General features: G+C 41.3%; 1 protein-coding gene across 1 annotated transcript in view; it reads left to right on the top strand.

The window, feature by feature from the left end:
• PCSK5 (proprotein convertase subtilisin/kexin type 5) overlaps window positions 1–16,585 on the top strand; it is a 635,867-nt gene that overhangs the window by 544,140 nt on the left and 75,142 nt on the right. Inside the window, exon 22 of the mRNA XM_073634106.1 lies at window positions 4,184–4,320. Within this exon, the coding sequence (XP_073490207.1) occupies window positions 4,184–4,320 (137 nt within the window). The remainder of the gene's footprint in view (window positions 1–4,183; window positions 4,321–16,585) is intronic.

Here is a 16,585-nt window from a genome sequence, read left to right as displayed (position 1 = left end):
TCAGCAGGAATCTGCCAAGATTCGAACCATGTACGGACAGGCTAAATGTACCCAAATTGATCGATTGATCAACTTGGGTACAACCAGCCTGCTGGGTTTTACATGTGATTATCACTAGAAGCTGTTCTAGCCATTAGCAATAATCACTGTGTTCTCCGGGCGGGACATCTCCCCTCACCCCTTGCCAGGAGAACACAATATCTCAACGGGAAGGATTCTCTTGTCAACACTGTCTATGTTGATTGGGGAATCGAGCGAAATTTGCTCAGTCTATAGCCAGGCTAAGTTATTTGCTTACGACCAGGTGGTAGAAATCGCTTAATTAGCATTACAATGATCAACAGGATGAGATCACCTATAAGCTGTCCCGCCCTATCTTATTTCTTATCAATGTTGGGACAGAGAGAGAACCTGAAGACTGCTGCCTGTCACATCCCTCTTGTGCCTACATAAGGCAAACTTGAATTTCAACAACGTCAACAACTTTTTCAACAATGAAACACAAAGATTTGATATGCATAGACGGCTTTTTTCATTGGAATACAATATCTACAGTATGTACTGGACCATAGCAAAACATATTTCCAATTGCTTCCATCAATTTTTTTTTTTTATATAATCAGATAGCTTTTTCCCAATGGACTAAACTTAGACTTGCTACTTAACCACTTACTATTTCACTTTTTGAGATATCTTGTACAGCCCTGACCAAACGTTTTGAGAATGATAAAAATATACATTTTCACAAAGTCTGCTGCTTCAGTGTTTTTAGATCTTTTTGTCAGATGTTACTATGGTATACTGAAGTATAATTACAAGCATTTGATAAGTGCCAAAGGATTTTATTGACAATTACATTAAGTTTATGCAAAGAATCAATATTTGCAGTGTTGACCCTTCTTTTTAAGAACTCACTCACTCACTCGCAATTCACCCTGGCATGCTGTCAATCAACTTCTGTGCCACATCCTCACTGATGGTATCCCATTCTTGAATAATCAATGCTTGGAATTTGTCAGAATTTGTGGGGTTCTCAATGGAATTAAGGTCTGGGGAGTTTCCTAGCCATGGACCCAAAATGTTAATGTTTTGTTCCCCAAGCCACTTAGTTATCACTTTTGCCTTGTGTCAAGGTGCTCCACCATGCTGAAAAGGCATTGTTCATCACCAAACTGTTTTTGGATGGTTGGGAGAAGTTGCTCTCCGAGGAAGTTGTTTTGTTCCATTCTTTATTCATGGCTGTATTTTTAGGCAAAATTGTGAGTGAGCCCACTACCTTGGCTGAGAAACAACCCCACACATGAATGGTCTCAGGATGCTTTACTGTTGGCATGATACAGGACTGATGATAGCGCTCACCTTTTCTTCTCCAGACAAGGTTTCTTCCAGATGCCCCAAACAATCGGAAAGGGGAATCATCAGAGAAAAGGACAAATTTGAACCCCAATTATTCGAATTCTCTGGAATGAAACCATGGAAAAATGTTTGTTTAGACCAGATTCTCATTTTTTCATTTTTTGCTTGAGAGGTATTCAATAAGTGTAGTATAAATACTTTTAACATTTTTATTTTACTTTGGAGTACTGTTTGCACCACAGTTCTTCACTGGATGGATGAAGCTTAGTAAAGCTTGTAAAATTAGCCCCATTCACACCGGTGCGATGTGTCATGCATTTTGACAGGTCCAAATCACATGACAAGTCACACCCTATTGTGGGCAATGGACTGTTCAAATCGGTGTCTCTCTGACTTTGCGGCGCCGCACTGATTTAAAAAAAAGGTCTCTGCACTATTTTTTGAAATTTCAGTTGCATCTTGCATAGACATCTGTGCATGAAGTTGCACAAAATCAGCCAAGTCGCACCTAAAGTCGCACTGACCTGCGGGTTCAGTGTGAACAGGGGCAATGAATTATGCGGGTGCATTGCAGAGCAATAAATAGTTAAAGTAGGCAAATCTCTTTTTTTTCTTTTTTTTGGATAGAGTTAGGGATGGTTATAGGTTTTTTTTTTTTTGCCAGCAAACAGGAGGTAAGAGGAAATTCCTGCAAATTAAGGGAATCCATTGTCCCACCCCCAGATCACCAACTAGTGATCCCCTCCATTACTGAATCTCCTTAATTGGGGCAGAGGCAGCAATAAAAACCTAGCAGCTATTCTAATCCCCCTGCACTCTGTCTAAAACAAAAAAAAAAAAAAAAAAAAATGTCAAAATGTCTTGTCTTTAGTTCTATTTTAAAAGAGCCAGGGTTATTGGATGGCATTGTTTTCCCTTACAAGTTCTATAATTCTCACTTTTCCCATAAGCTGTATAATTGAGCTTCTCCCAGCTTCCCTGGAATGAAACTCAACTAGAACTGAATCTTCACACAATCAAAAGATCTTTGAACATGGGGATTTATGGATGTATAATAAGGCACTGCAAAGGGCAAATTGTGGCAATCCATAGTAACTAGACTTCTTTTTCAGAATAGAGCAGTTAGAGCAGTGAAAGATAATTGCCACAGATTTCTGTATTTTGCACATTGCCCTTTCAAATATGCTTTGTAATGGCTGTATGCATGATATTGTTTTGTAAAAGTCTTGCACACATCAATGTAGTCTATAAGAAGAATTCAGCTCCTGCTAACAAATAAAAGGTTTACTTTTTCACTGCATCCCAACAAAATGTTGCATGAAAATATAAAGAACCGATTAATGTTGTCTGTTCACTTTACAAATATGTATCTGGTAAACCTGCATTAATTTTAATACACACAGCATAGAATTAATTTCTGGTTACATACATTTATTTTTAAATATGACCCTATCCACATGTCTGATACTGCTACTGTACTGTAATTAAACCAGCTTATGGATACATACCAGTTTGCCTCAATCAGACTCAGTGAGATTTATTTATATGGCTACATAGATTGTAAGCTCCAATGGGCAGGGCCCTCTGATTCCTCCTGTATTGTATTGTAACTGTACTGTCTACCCTCACGTTGTAAGGTGCTGCGCAAACTGTTGGCACTATAAAAAAAGCCAGCATATTAATAAAAATAATCTATGCATAGTATATATGGCTAATATGTTAACAAATGTGTATATATATATAATTATAAAATATAAATATACAGGCAGTCCCCAGGTCAAAAACAAGATTTCTGTAGGTTTGTTCTTAAAGCAATATTAAAGCCTTGGTTTTTTTTTTGTTTTTTTTTTAAATAACAAACTTGTTATACTTACCTGCTCTGTGCAGAGGTTTTGCACAGAGCAGCCCAGATCCTCCTCCTTCTCGGGTCCCTTGCCGGCGCTCCTGGTTCCTCACTTCTGCCAGGTGCCCCCACAGCAATCAGCTTGCTGTGAGGGCACCCAAGTAGGCACGCCCTCGAGCCACGGCTCTGTGTGTCCATTCACACATGGAGCCACGGCTATGCCCCATCCCCTCCATTTCCTGTTTGGCTCACTGGCTGTGATTGACAGCAGCAAGAGCCAATGGCTCCCAATGCTGACAAAAGCCGATCAGTAATGCAAGTCCCCGGAGAGGCAAGGCTCTCGTGGACATCACTGGACTCGAGAGGGGTGCTCAGGTAAGTATTGGGGGGCTGCTGCACACAGAAGGTGTTTTACCTTCATGCATAGAATGCATGAAGGTAAAAAACCTTGTGCCTTTACAACCACTTTAAGTTGAATTTATATGTATGTTGGAACAGGTACATTTTTTAAGTATAATTCCAGCCCAAAAAATATTTTTCAGTTTTTGGGATAGCATAGAGAAGGGATAACACCCCTATAATGTTTATTTTGCTGTCTGTGCCCCTATTCAGAAGATTGCACCTCACTTTCTGTCCCTGTTACAATTAGATTGTCCAGCAAGTACCAGCAAGTGGCTGAATGTCTCTCTAGAATCAACTAGTACATCTCCTGATGCCATGCATTTAAAAAAGCAGAACTATGCTGTGTTTGAATGACTCTTTATTAAAAACACCAGCATGTGTTCTGTCTCACGGTAAAAATATGTTAGTTGCTATTTTCCAAAATAAATGGCAAAATTGCATCTGTATAGTATCATGTGTTGTTATTTATTATTATTGTTCTTGTTGTAATTACTACATAATAATATAACTAATAACAGTGTTAATGTCAAATCTAATCATTAAGTGATATTATTATTAATAACTCTGTCTTTTCTTACATAGATTATTTGATGAAGGAGAGTGTGTATTGATCTGTCCTTCTGGAAAATATGAGCTTAATAGACAGTGCCATTCCTGTCATCATACTTGTCACGAGTGTAATGACAGTGAGCCTGATGCATGTATATCCTGTGGCACCGGTAAGTCCTATAATACAGTAGCGTGATTGTAAATGCTTCACAACCAAATAATCCTTAGTAGTGAAGGGATGGGGAAATGCCTAAAGACAAATGTGTAAACTCCAGCATCATTTTTTTGTGGCTTAAGACAAATAACCTTTGTTTGGCCTCTGTAGAGGATTACAAGCTCTATAGGCAAAGCGAGCCTTAAAACTAAGAAGTGTAAAAACTAAGTGAAGATGATTTATCTGTTGACAGTAGGGATGAGCCAAACACCCCTCCAGTTCGGTTCGCAGCAGAAGATGCGAACAGGCAAAAAATGTGTTCAAACGCACGAACACCGTTAAAGTCTATGGGACACGAACATGAATAATCAAAAGTCCTCATTTTAAAGGCTTATATGCAAGTTATTGTTATAAAAAGTGTTTGGGGACTTGGGTCCTGCCCCAGGGTACACGTATCAATGCAAAAAAAAGTTTTAAAAACGGACGTTTTCGGGAGCAGTGATTTTAATAATGCTTAAATTGAAACAATAAAAGTGAAATATTCCTTTAAATTTTGTACCTGGGGGGTGTCTATAGTATGCCTATAAAATGGTACATTTTTCCCATGTTTAGAACAGTCCCTGCACAAAATAACATTTCTAAAGGAAAAAAGTCATTTAAAAGTACTCGCGGCTATAATGAATGGTCGGTCCCGGCAATACAGATAAAAAAAAACAGCATGGGATCCCCCCAGTCCATTACCAGGCCCTTTGGGTCTGGTATGAATATTAAGGGGAACCTGAACCAAAATTTAAAAAAAAAATTGCATGGGCATGGGGGTCCCCCCAAATTCCATACCAGGCCCTTCAGGTCTGGTATGGATATTAAGGGAAACCCTGCACCAAAATTTAAAAAAAAAATGGCATGGGGGTCCCCCTCAAAATCCATACCAGACCCTTATCCGAGCACACAACCTGGCAGGCCGCAGGAAAAGAGGGGGGATGAGAGAGCGCCCCCTCCTGAACCATTCCAGGTCACATGCCCTCAACATGGGGAGGGTGCTTTTGGTTGTAACATGACAAAATGTGGAAAATTTAAGGGGTATGAATACTTTTTGAAGGCACTGTATCAAATGACATTCAGAATGGAGGATTCAACAATACAGATACACCAGTGTGGCCGGCTTTTCGTCTTAGTGGGGTAATAGTTGGGTAATGTATGAGCCGTGAAAACTGGGAACATATAAAGGAAGCTCAATATCAAACAACACACTGAATAATCTTTATAATAGATGCTCCAGACATTCATTAAAATGCCTCCCAACTTGGGAAAGAAGGGCATCCTTTAGTACAAAACAGGTAGGATTTGAGGATAAAAAGCTTTGGGTAAAAGATTTAGTGTAATGTAACACTTTAGATAGTTATGTATTGCATTTATTATAGAGGTGAACACGTGTCAAACTAGACAACTAAGAAGGAAAGAGGGACAGAGAGCTTTAGTTCCAAAAAGGAACAGTCCTCTAAATGAGGGACAGCTGAGAAATTTGAATGTGCTCCGATCACTATCACATGATTTTTAGTGATATTTTGATACATCTCCTGACAGCAACCGTTAAAAAGTAGCTTGCAGACCCTGAGAAGGTACATTTTCCACCTATGTTTACATAGAAGATATTGTCATAGGCTTCTCATAGCGTTTAAATCGCAGAACTGTCAAATTCTTATCCATTTTTCTACCTGAGATCAGCAAGAACCTATTCATAAATTTCCATATTACAGGACACAAAAATTGGTGGCAATCTGATTAGTAATTGGTTTTAATTCCTACGTGATCTGTTTATAGATCATATAGGATTTATCTGGATTGTCCAACAATACATATCTTTATATAGAGTGCATTTAAATAAGGGCTACTCCTTTGGTAGCTTTAATATGTTTCCCAGGTTTTAGAGAAGATCTGATTTGCACTGCTACATCTTTAATAAAGGTTAGTTGTGCCTCTTCTTATATATTTATAGAAAAGTGGTGGTGGCTGTGAAGCTTTTCTGCGTGTGGCAGAAAATGCTCATTACATACATCTGTCAGTGTAAAAAATATAGATTTTCTTACCTTTTTGCAGCTGTCGACTACATTCTTTCATTGTACAGTCTGCTCTCAGGAGCCCTGTGACTGGCTTTTCTTGGCTCAGGAGCCTTACAAGTCTGATGATAGATGTTCCCTTACTTTCATGGAGAAACTGTCAGCCCTAGAGCTGCCTTCTTTGTACTTATTACAGGTCCTTTTATTTAGAGACCAACAACAATTTTCACTTTAATGTTGCTCATTCTTATAGACATTTAGACCTTAAAACTTTTCTTAATGGATAGAATTGTAGTGCAGCGTTTACACAGAGTCATACTAGAGCACAGTGTCATGCTCTTGCATTTAATGAGTACAGCAGTGCCTTTCAAGGGCTGGCATTCTAAATGGGATGCTTCAATGCTGCCACCATCTGGAAAGTACTGTGCTGCCACACAAGTGGCTGATCTGCACTGCATGGTACATAAAGAATTTCTGTTACACAAGGTTTTAGAGGAAATTGAATGTTAATCAAATGCATTGGGTTTCCTTTTGGAAAAATGCATTGTTGTCTGAGTCTGCAATTCTGAGTGCCTTGGGAATACAAGATCTAAGTTTTAGGTCCTACTAGAAAAAAGCACATGAATGGTTTGTATTGATGAATTTTACTTCTGCATGTTGATTTTACATCCAAATGCAGAGCTGCACCAACATACACTCACCAACCACTTTATTGGGTACATCTTGATAGTATCGGGTTGGACCCCCTTTTGCCTTCAAAACTGCCTTAAAGTGTTACTAAACCCACAACAGTAAAATCAGTCTGTATATGCAGTAAAGCATGCTTGTTATACTCACTGTGGATCCTAAGGGGTTAATCCTCTGCATTGTGTAAAAAGGCTGTTAGATCCTTTATGCACAGATCCTCCTCTTCTTGCACTGTCTCCAAAACATGTCCGGATAAGACAGATTTACTGGAGTCAGGCTGTACATGTGGAAGGAATCGTCCCGACCTCCCTCAAGCAAGGCACAATCAAACCTCTCCTAAAGAAGCCTAACCTCAATCCCAAAGACCCAAACTACTGCAGACCTGTTACAAGCCTCAATACCATCTCCAAGATTATTGAGAAAGCAGTAGTACAACAGTTACAATCCCATCTGGACACCCACAAACTCTTGGACCCACTACAATTTGGTTTCCGCCCTGGCCACGAGACAGAAACTGCACTCCTCAAAATCTGGGATGACACTCTCGAAGCAGCATATGAAGGAGAATCGTGTCTCCTGGTGCTTCTGGACCTTAGTGCAGCCTTCGACACAGTAGACCTCAAAACTCTGCTCACTTGTCTCACAGAAGTAGCCGGAGTTGCACATTCAGACCTACCCTGGTTTGAAGCCTTCCTAGAGAACCGATCCCAGAAAGTGAAACTAGGAGCTTTCACTTCGGAAGCACATAAAATTACATGCGGAGTCCCTCAAGGATCACCCCTGTCGCCCGTGCTTTTTAACATTTATCTTTGTCCACTCCTCAAAATCATCAGCAACCAGGACCTGCTTTATCACTCCTACGCTGATGACTTCCAACTCTACCTACGCATTACAAATAAAAAAGACCAATATAATGCACTGGAAAACTGTCTCTCATTGATTGATGATTGGATGACAGAGAGCTCCCTCAAACTCAACGGATCCAAAACAGAATTCCTCTTCTGAAAGGAAACCGAAACAAAAACCCTGGCACGACTTCCACACCACTCACCATCCCTGGACAACCCATCACCCCTAGCACTAAAGCCAAAAGCCTCGGAGTCATCTTTGACTCAGACATGATAATGGATGCACAAATAGGATCAGTAGTCAGCGAATCCCACTACCTTCTTCGTCTATTGCGTAGACTCATCCCCTTCATCCCGGAAGGAGATACAGCAGCAGTAGTTGGAACAATCATCAATTCCCAACTTGACTACGCAAATTCCCTCTACCTAGGACTTCCCAAATATCAAATTGCATGTCAGACTGGTAACTGGAAAAAAACCCTGGGAATCAATCACCCCGTCCTTGAGGACCCTCCATTGGCTAGCCGTGAAGGACCGGGTTACATTCAACACCCTCTGCCTCATTCACAAATGTACACAAGGAAAAGCCCGCAATACCTTTGCGACAAAATAAAGCACTACACCCCAGGTCGCTCCCTCCGGTCAACTAACTAGAACCTCCTCCACATCCCCAAGATCCGTTATAAATTAAAAGGCGAACTAAGGTTCGCAGTCCAAGGACCTCGGCTATGGAACGCTCTATCCACGGAAATCAGCTTGGAAGAAAACCATCTGGCCTTCAGGAAGAAGCTCAAGACCCATCTCTTCTGAAGACCAAGATGAACACTGGTGGCAAAAGTGCCTTGAGGCGATTTAGTTCGTATATGTAGCGCTATACAAGTTACTCATTCATTCATTCACATGCTCAGTTTGATGTGTATTGCTAGAGAGTTTTTTTTTTCTCGGGAGAGTGCATGTGATCAGCACAGGGCCAATGAACACTGTTTTGAAGAAGAAAGGTTTTTCGGCGCTCAGATCTTGTGATGTCAGGAATGGAATTGTATAATGATGGTTCTGATAGAACATTAATGTTAGAACAAAAAAGGGGGGGGGGGGGCAGCCGTCCTCAGAGGGTGTCCATAGCCTCTGTGAGCATAGAACTGAAAAGGGAAGGGGGGTGTGGAGGCGCCAACTCTGCTGAGACTGTTATATGGTGAAGGTGTAATACATACACTTACTGGTAAGTCAGTTCAGATGGGGTGGCAATGTCCATCAGGGGTTGTGTTGTCCTGGGATGTGCTGGTGTGCAGGCTTCACTGGCGGTCCTTCACCTCAGGGGATATTGGTTCCTGGTTGAGAGAGGCTTGACAGCGGTGTCCAGTGTGTGGAAGCTCCACGCTAACCACCCTGGAACCCGGAAGCGGAAGGGATGTCAGCGGTGCACAGGAAGTGTCCAGACACAGATAGGTGATAATACAGGCTACGCACTCGGGGCTCACAGCTCCTTCTACTGGCCTGTTTGCTCTCAGGAGGAGAGCGACTTAAATGGAAGTACAGGACATCTGACTGATGGGATGTGGGCGGGACTTCCGCAGGGGTGTGGAACCACAACAGCCAGCGGACCCGCATTGTGAAAGCAAGGATGTAAAAAATAAACAAATAAAGGTTGGTAGTGGGAAAAAATATGTTCAGAGTCAATAGTTTCATGAGCAAAAGAAAACATGTTTTATTTAAAAAGGATCACTGATTTAATAAGCGACTATTATATAAAAAGAAAACTTTAATAAAATAAAAAATAATAATAAAATGTCACAAATTGGATTAAAAAATGCATAAGGATGCATTGTTGGTGGACAATGGAGCACATTATGGAAAAAAAAGTAGAGGGGGATGGGGAAAAGTTTTTTATCCCCCAAATTATACCATATCCCAGGGTAACAGAAAATGAACCCAGTGGGAAATATCTAAAAAAAGGGAACAAGGATTGATAGTCAAGGGTAAAAATATTGGTAGAAAAAAAAAAAAAAAAAAAAAAAAATATATATATATATATATATATATATATATATATTAGTAAAGGATTTATCGATAAAAAATATGTAAAATATATATATAGCGGAATATATATATAGCGGAATATATATATAGCGGGGGTCAAGCTACAATAAGGAGTGTGTCTCTATTTCTTCATTGAGTCCCCCCAGCGAAAGAGTGTTCAAGGAATATATCCAGTACGTTTCTTGCTGACATAAACGTTCAAAACGTTCTGCAGTCGGAAGGTCTCTGGGAATGGCCTCTATGACCCAGACTTTGAGGCCTTTGGTGGATTTTTGGTGTTCTTTCAGGAAATGGAGAGGGACACTATGTTTGTCACTGCCCTTTTCTATGAAGCGCCTGTGTTCGCCAAAATGTTGGCGTAAGGTGCGTATAGCCCTGCCCACATAAAACAGGCCACATGGGCAGGTCAGGCAGTATACCACGTATTCACTAGAGCAATTGTGGAATTCTTTTATTGTATATGTTTTTCCTTTGATGGTGGCTTTTTGCCCGTGGTTCACGAATTTACAGGTGAGGCATAATTTTTTCCGGCATTAATACATTCCCACTAGTGGAATGAGGGGAATATATGAGATTGAGGTGGATGGGGCATTTTTGATTTTACTAGGTGCTATTTTACTCTTTATGTTTTTTGCTTTGCGCTAGGATACCTTGGGTTGCTGGGTGAGAGAGGGGCCCAGGAATGGGTCTCTGAGCAGGAGGCACCAATGTTTGGCTATGATGTTCTCCATTCTTTTATGACAGCCATGGAACTGAGTTGTAAATTGTGTTGGTTGTAAATAATCTGCAGTTTTTGCCTCTGGTTTAAGTTTTGTTGCTTGTTGGCTGAAGGCTTTTTTAACCAGATTTGGTGGGTATCCTTTGTCCTGGAATTTTTCTGAAAGGAGTATGCCCTGTGTATGGTAGTCTTCGTCTTTGGAGCAGTTTTGCCGAATTCTATGGAATTGACTTTTAGGTATATTTTGGATCCACCTTGGGTGGTGACAGCTCTGGTAGTGGATGTAGGAATTTCCAGCAGTTGGTTTGACAAAGTTTGTGGCATGTATTTGGGATTCACTGTGGAAAAGTTCTATGTCCAGGAAGGCTAATTTGTTGGCATCTTGGACATGAGTGAAAGATAGCCCTAGGGAATTGTGGTTGCAATGCTCAACAAAGGGCTCCACACTCTCTTTTGGATCATCCCAGATTATTACGATATCATCGATGTAACGTCCATAGTAGATGATATGAGCAGCAAAGGGATTGTCATATAGGACATACCGTAGTTCCCAATAGCCCATAGTCAAATTGGCATAGCTTGAAGCAAAATTGGCACCCATAGCGGTACCTTGGGATTGTAAATAAAATGTATGATCAAACTCAAAATAGTTATGTTCTAAACAGAATTTGGTGGCTTCCAATATGTACTGTGCCTGTCTGGGGTTGATGAGAGGATCCTCGGAGAGAAAATGTTCCACAGCTCTGAGGCTTATGGCGTGAGGGATGGAGGTATATAGGGACGCGACATCTAGGGACACCCACTGGTAAGTTGGTTCCCAAATATAGAAGGAAAGCATTTCTAGTAGATGGGTACTATCTCTAATGTATGATGGCAGGTTTTGGGCTAAGGGTTGGAGGAAGTGGTCTATATACATGGAAAATCCGCTGGTAATGCTTTCCATAGCGGCTACTATGGGACGGCCTGGTGGATTAGACTGATCCTTATGGATTTTTGGCAGATGGTAAAAGTAGGGGTTTTTCTGAAACCCTTGACGAGAAATGACAGTTCTGGTTTTGAAATGATGTCTTCTTCTAGGGCTTTGTTGGCTAATCTGGTTGCTTCCAGGGTGAATTCAGGTAATGGATCATGAGTGAGTTTGCGGTAGGTATTAGCGTCGGATAATAATCTGAGGGATTCTGCCATGTAGTCTGATCGATTTTGAATTATGATGCCCCCACCTTTATCTGCTGCCTTGATAATGATGTTGTGGTTGTTGGTTAGATCTTCTAATGCCTTTTGTTCTGCTCTAGAAAGGTTGGACTTCTTCTTGGGAACTGATTTACACATGTCGATAAGATCGGTATACATGACTTGGTAGAATGTTTGTAGGTAGGGGCCTTTTTTATGTACTGGATTGAAAATGGACTTGGGTTTGAATTTTGTATGTTGAATCGGAGGGGATGTTAGGCAGTGTTGGGTGTATAGTTCCATATCTGCAAAGGGATTATCTGTATTGGATTCATCCAGGTCCATGGTGGTGGGGGAATCCATATCTACACTGGGGGCATTGGAGTTGATATTTCCACTGGCTTCTTGTATAGGTGGTGGTTTGAGAGAAGACTGAATGTTATAGAACCTTTTGACTGTCAAATCTCGAATGAATTTATTGAGATCTTTAAACAGCATAAAGGGATTTGGGTGGACAGTTGGTGCAAACGTTAAACCTTTATTTAAAAGTGAGGTGTCCTTCTTTGTTAGTATGTGGGTGGATAAGTTGAAGATTTTTATACTTTCTGTATTTTTCCTTTTGAGTTTTCCTCTACCCCCTCTTCCTCCTCTCCTGCGTCCTTTCTTTTGAAAGTGCTGGGTGGGGGGGGGGTTTCTAAAAAATCATCCTGAGTGGTTGTTGGATCTTTGGTGACTGTGGGGCTGTTTTGTGGAATAGCCAGAGGAGTAGCCTGGTTGGACTGTGTATCAGGTTCAATTCTTTTGATGAGGGGGGTATTAGAGCGAGGTGTTATGATATTGACCTGAATTCACCCTGGAAGCAACCAGATTAGCCAACAAAGCCCTAGAAGAAGACATCATTTCAAAACCAGAACTGTCATTTCTCGTCAAGGGTTTCAGAAAATCCCCCTACTTTTACCATCTGCCAAAAATCCGTAAGGATCAGTCTAATCCACCAGGCCGTCCCATTGTAGCCGCTATGGAAAGCATTACCAGCGGCTTTTCCATGTATATAGACCACTTCCTCCAACCCATAGCCCAAAACCTGCCATCATACATTAGAGATAGTACCCATCTACTAGAAATGCTTTCCTTCTATACTTGGGAATCAACTTACCAGTGGGTGTCCCTAGATGTCGCATCCCTATATACCTCCATCCCTCACACCATAGGCCTCAGAGCTGTGGAACATTTTCTCTCCGAGGATCCTCTCATCAACCCCAGACAGGCACAGTACATCTTGGAAGCCACCAAATTCTGTTTAGAACATAACTATTTTGAGTTTGATCATACATTTTATTTACAATCCCAAGGTACCGCTATGGGTGCCAATTTTGCTCCAAGCTATGCCAATTTGACTATGGGCTATTGGGGACTACAGTATGTCCTATATAACAATCCCTTTGCTGCTCATATCATTGACTACGGACGTTACATAAATGACATCGTAATAATCTGGGATGGTCCAAAAGAGAGCGTGGAGCCCTTTGTTGAGCATTGCAACCCCTAGGGCTATCTTTCACTCATGTCCAAGACTCCAACAAATTAGCCTTCCTGGACTTAGAACTTTTCCACAGTGAATCCCAAATACATGCCACACACTTTGTCAAACCAACTGCCGGAAATTCCTACATCCACAACCAGAGCTGTCACCACCCAAGGTGAATCCAAAATATACCTAAAAGTCAATTCCATAGAATTCGGCAAAACTGCACCAAAGATGAAGACTACCATACACAAGGCATACGCCTTTCAGAAAAAATTCCAGGACAAAGGGTACCCACCAAATCTGGTTAAAAAAGCCTTCAGCCAACAAGCAACAAAACTTCAACCAGAGGCAAAAACTGCAGATGATTTACAACCAACACGATTTACAACTCAGTTTAATGGCTGTCATAAAAGAATGGAGAACATCATAGCCAAATATTGGTGCATCCTGCTCAGAGACCCATTCCTGGGCCCTTCTCTCACCCAGCAACCCAAGGTATCCTAGCGCAAAGCAAAAAACATAAAGAGTAAAATAGCACCTAGTAAAATCAAAAATGCCCCATCCAACTCAATCTCATATATTCCCCTCATTCCACTAGTGGGAATGTATCAATGCCGGAAAAAATTATGCCTCACCTGTAAATTCGTGAACCACGGGCAAAAAGACTTCAGCATCAAAGGAAAAACATATACAATAAAAGAATTCCGCAATTGCTCTAGTGAATACGTGGTATACTGCCTGACCTGCCCATGTGGCCTGTTTTATGTGGGCAGGACTATACGCACCTTACGCCAACGTTTTGGCGAACACAGGCGCTTCATAGAAAAGGGCAGTGACAAACATAGTGTCCCTCTCCATTTCCTGAAAGAACACCAAAAATCCACCAAAGGCCTCAAAGTCTGGGTAATAGAGGCCATTCCCAAAGACCTTCCGACTGCAGAACGTTTTAAACATTTATGTCAGCAAGAAATGTACTGGATATATTCCTTGAACACTCTTTCGCCGGGTGGACTCAATGAAGAAATAGAGACACACTCCTTATTGTAGCTTGTCCCCCGCTATATATATATTTTACATATTTTTTATCGATATATATCCTTTACTAATTTATATATATATATATATATATATATATTTTTACCAATATTTTTACCCTCGACTATCAATCCTTGTCCCCTTTTTTTAGACATTTCCCACCTGGGTTCATTTTCTGTTACCCTGGGATATGGCATAACTTGGGGGATAAAAAACTTTTCCCCATCCCCTTCTACTTTTTTATCCCATAATGTGCTCCATTGTCCACCAACAATGCATCCTTATGCATTTTTTAATCCCATTTGTGACACTTTCCTTTTTTTTTTTCTTTTTTTTTTTTTTTTACCTATCTTTTATTAAAGTTTTCTTTTTATGTAATAGTCGCTTATTAAATCAGTGATCCTTTTTAAATAAAACATTTTTTCTTTTTCACATGAAACTATTGACTCTGAACATATTTTTTCCCACTACCAACCTTTATTTGTTTATTTTTTACATCCTTGTTTTCACAATGCGGGTCCGCTGGCTGTTGTGGTTCCACACCCCTGCGGAAGTCCCGCCCACATCCCATCAGTCAGATGTCCTGTACTTCCATTTAAGTCGCTCTCCTCCTGAGAGCAAGCAGGCCAGTAGAAGGAGCTGTGAGCCCCGAGCGCGTAGCCTGTATTATCACCTATCTGTGTCTGGACACTTCCTGTGCACCGCTGACATCACTTCCGCTTCCGGGTTCCAGGGTGGTTAGCGTGGAGCTTCCACACACTGGACACCGCTGTCAAGCCTCTCTCAACCAGGAACCAATATCCCCTGAGGTGAAGGACCGCCAGTGAAGCCTGCACACCAGCACATCCCAGGACAACACAACCCCTGATGGACATTGCCACCCCATCTGAACTGACTTACCAGTAAGTGTATGTATTACACCAACACCATATAACAGTCTCAGCAGAGTTGGCGCCTCCACACCCCCTTCCCTTTCCAATCAACACTGTGCAGACAGAGGGTCGGGGGTCCTGCATCCTGATATGTCAGCCAGTGCAGTATGAAAACTCCTCTTACAAGCTTTAACCAGACACTGATAGAAGTCACAAGGCTGATATATACTGTTGATGAGAAAAGAGATATAGTGAATGCAGAGTCCTGGGTTTAGTAACACTTTAATTTATGTGGCATAGATTCAACAAGGTGTTGGAAACATTCCTCTGGGATTTTGGTCCATAGTGACATGATAGCATCACGCAGTTGCTGCAGATTTGTCGGCTACACATCCATGATGCAAATCTCCCATTCCACCACATCCCAAAGGTGCTCTATTGGACTGAGATCTGGTGACTGTGAAGGCCATTGGAGTACAGAGAACTCATTGTCATGCTCAAGAAATCAGTGACGACATGATTTGAGCTTTGTGACATAGTGAATTATCCTGTTGGAAGTAGCCATCAGAAGATGGGTACACTGTAGTCATACAGGGATGGACATGGTCAGCAGTAATACTCAAATAAACCATGGCATTTAAACGATGCTCACCTAGTACTAAGGGGCCCAAAGTGTGCCAAGAAAATATCCCCCACACCATTACACCACCACCACCAGCCAGAACCGTGGATCCATGCTTTCAAGTTAATGCCAAAATTGGACCCTACCATCTAAATGTCGCAGCTGAAATCAAGACTCATCAAACCAGGCAATGTTTTTCCAATCTTCTTTGTCCAATTTTGGTGAGCCTGTGTGAATTGTAGCCTCAGTTTCCTGTTCTTAGCTGACAGGAGTGACACCCAGTGTGGTCTTCTGCTGCTGTAGCCCATCTGCTTCAAGGTTTGATGTGTTGTGCATTCTGAGATGATATTCTGCATAGCTTGGTTGTAAAGAGTGGTTATTTGAGTTACTATTGCCTTTCTATCATCTCAAACCAATCTGCCCATTCACCTCTGACCTCTGACATCAACAAGGCATTTTCTTCCACACAACTTCCGCTCACTGGATATTTTCTCTTTTTCGGACCATTCTCTGTAAACCCTAGAGATGATTGTGTGTGAAAATCCCAGGAGATCAGCAGACCAGCCTGCCTGGCACCAACAACCATGCCACGTTCAAAGTCACTTAAATCCCCTTCCTTCCCCATTCTAATGCTCAATTTGAATTTCAGAAAGTCATCTTCACCACGTCTAGATGCCTAAAGGCATTGGGTTGCTGCCATGTGATTG

The sequence above is a fragment of the Aquarana catesbeiana genome, linkage group LG01 (assembly GCF_042186555.1).
Source record: "Aquarana catesbeiana isolate 2022-GZ linkage group LG01, ASM4218655v1, whole genome shotgun sequence".
Lineage (NCBI taxonomy): Eukaryota > Metazoa > Chordata > Amphibia > Anura > Ranidae > Aquarana > Aquarana catesbeiana.
This window is presented reverse-complemented; position numbering and strand designations above follow the sequence as displayed.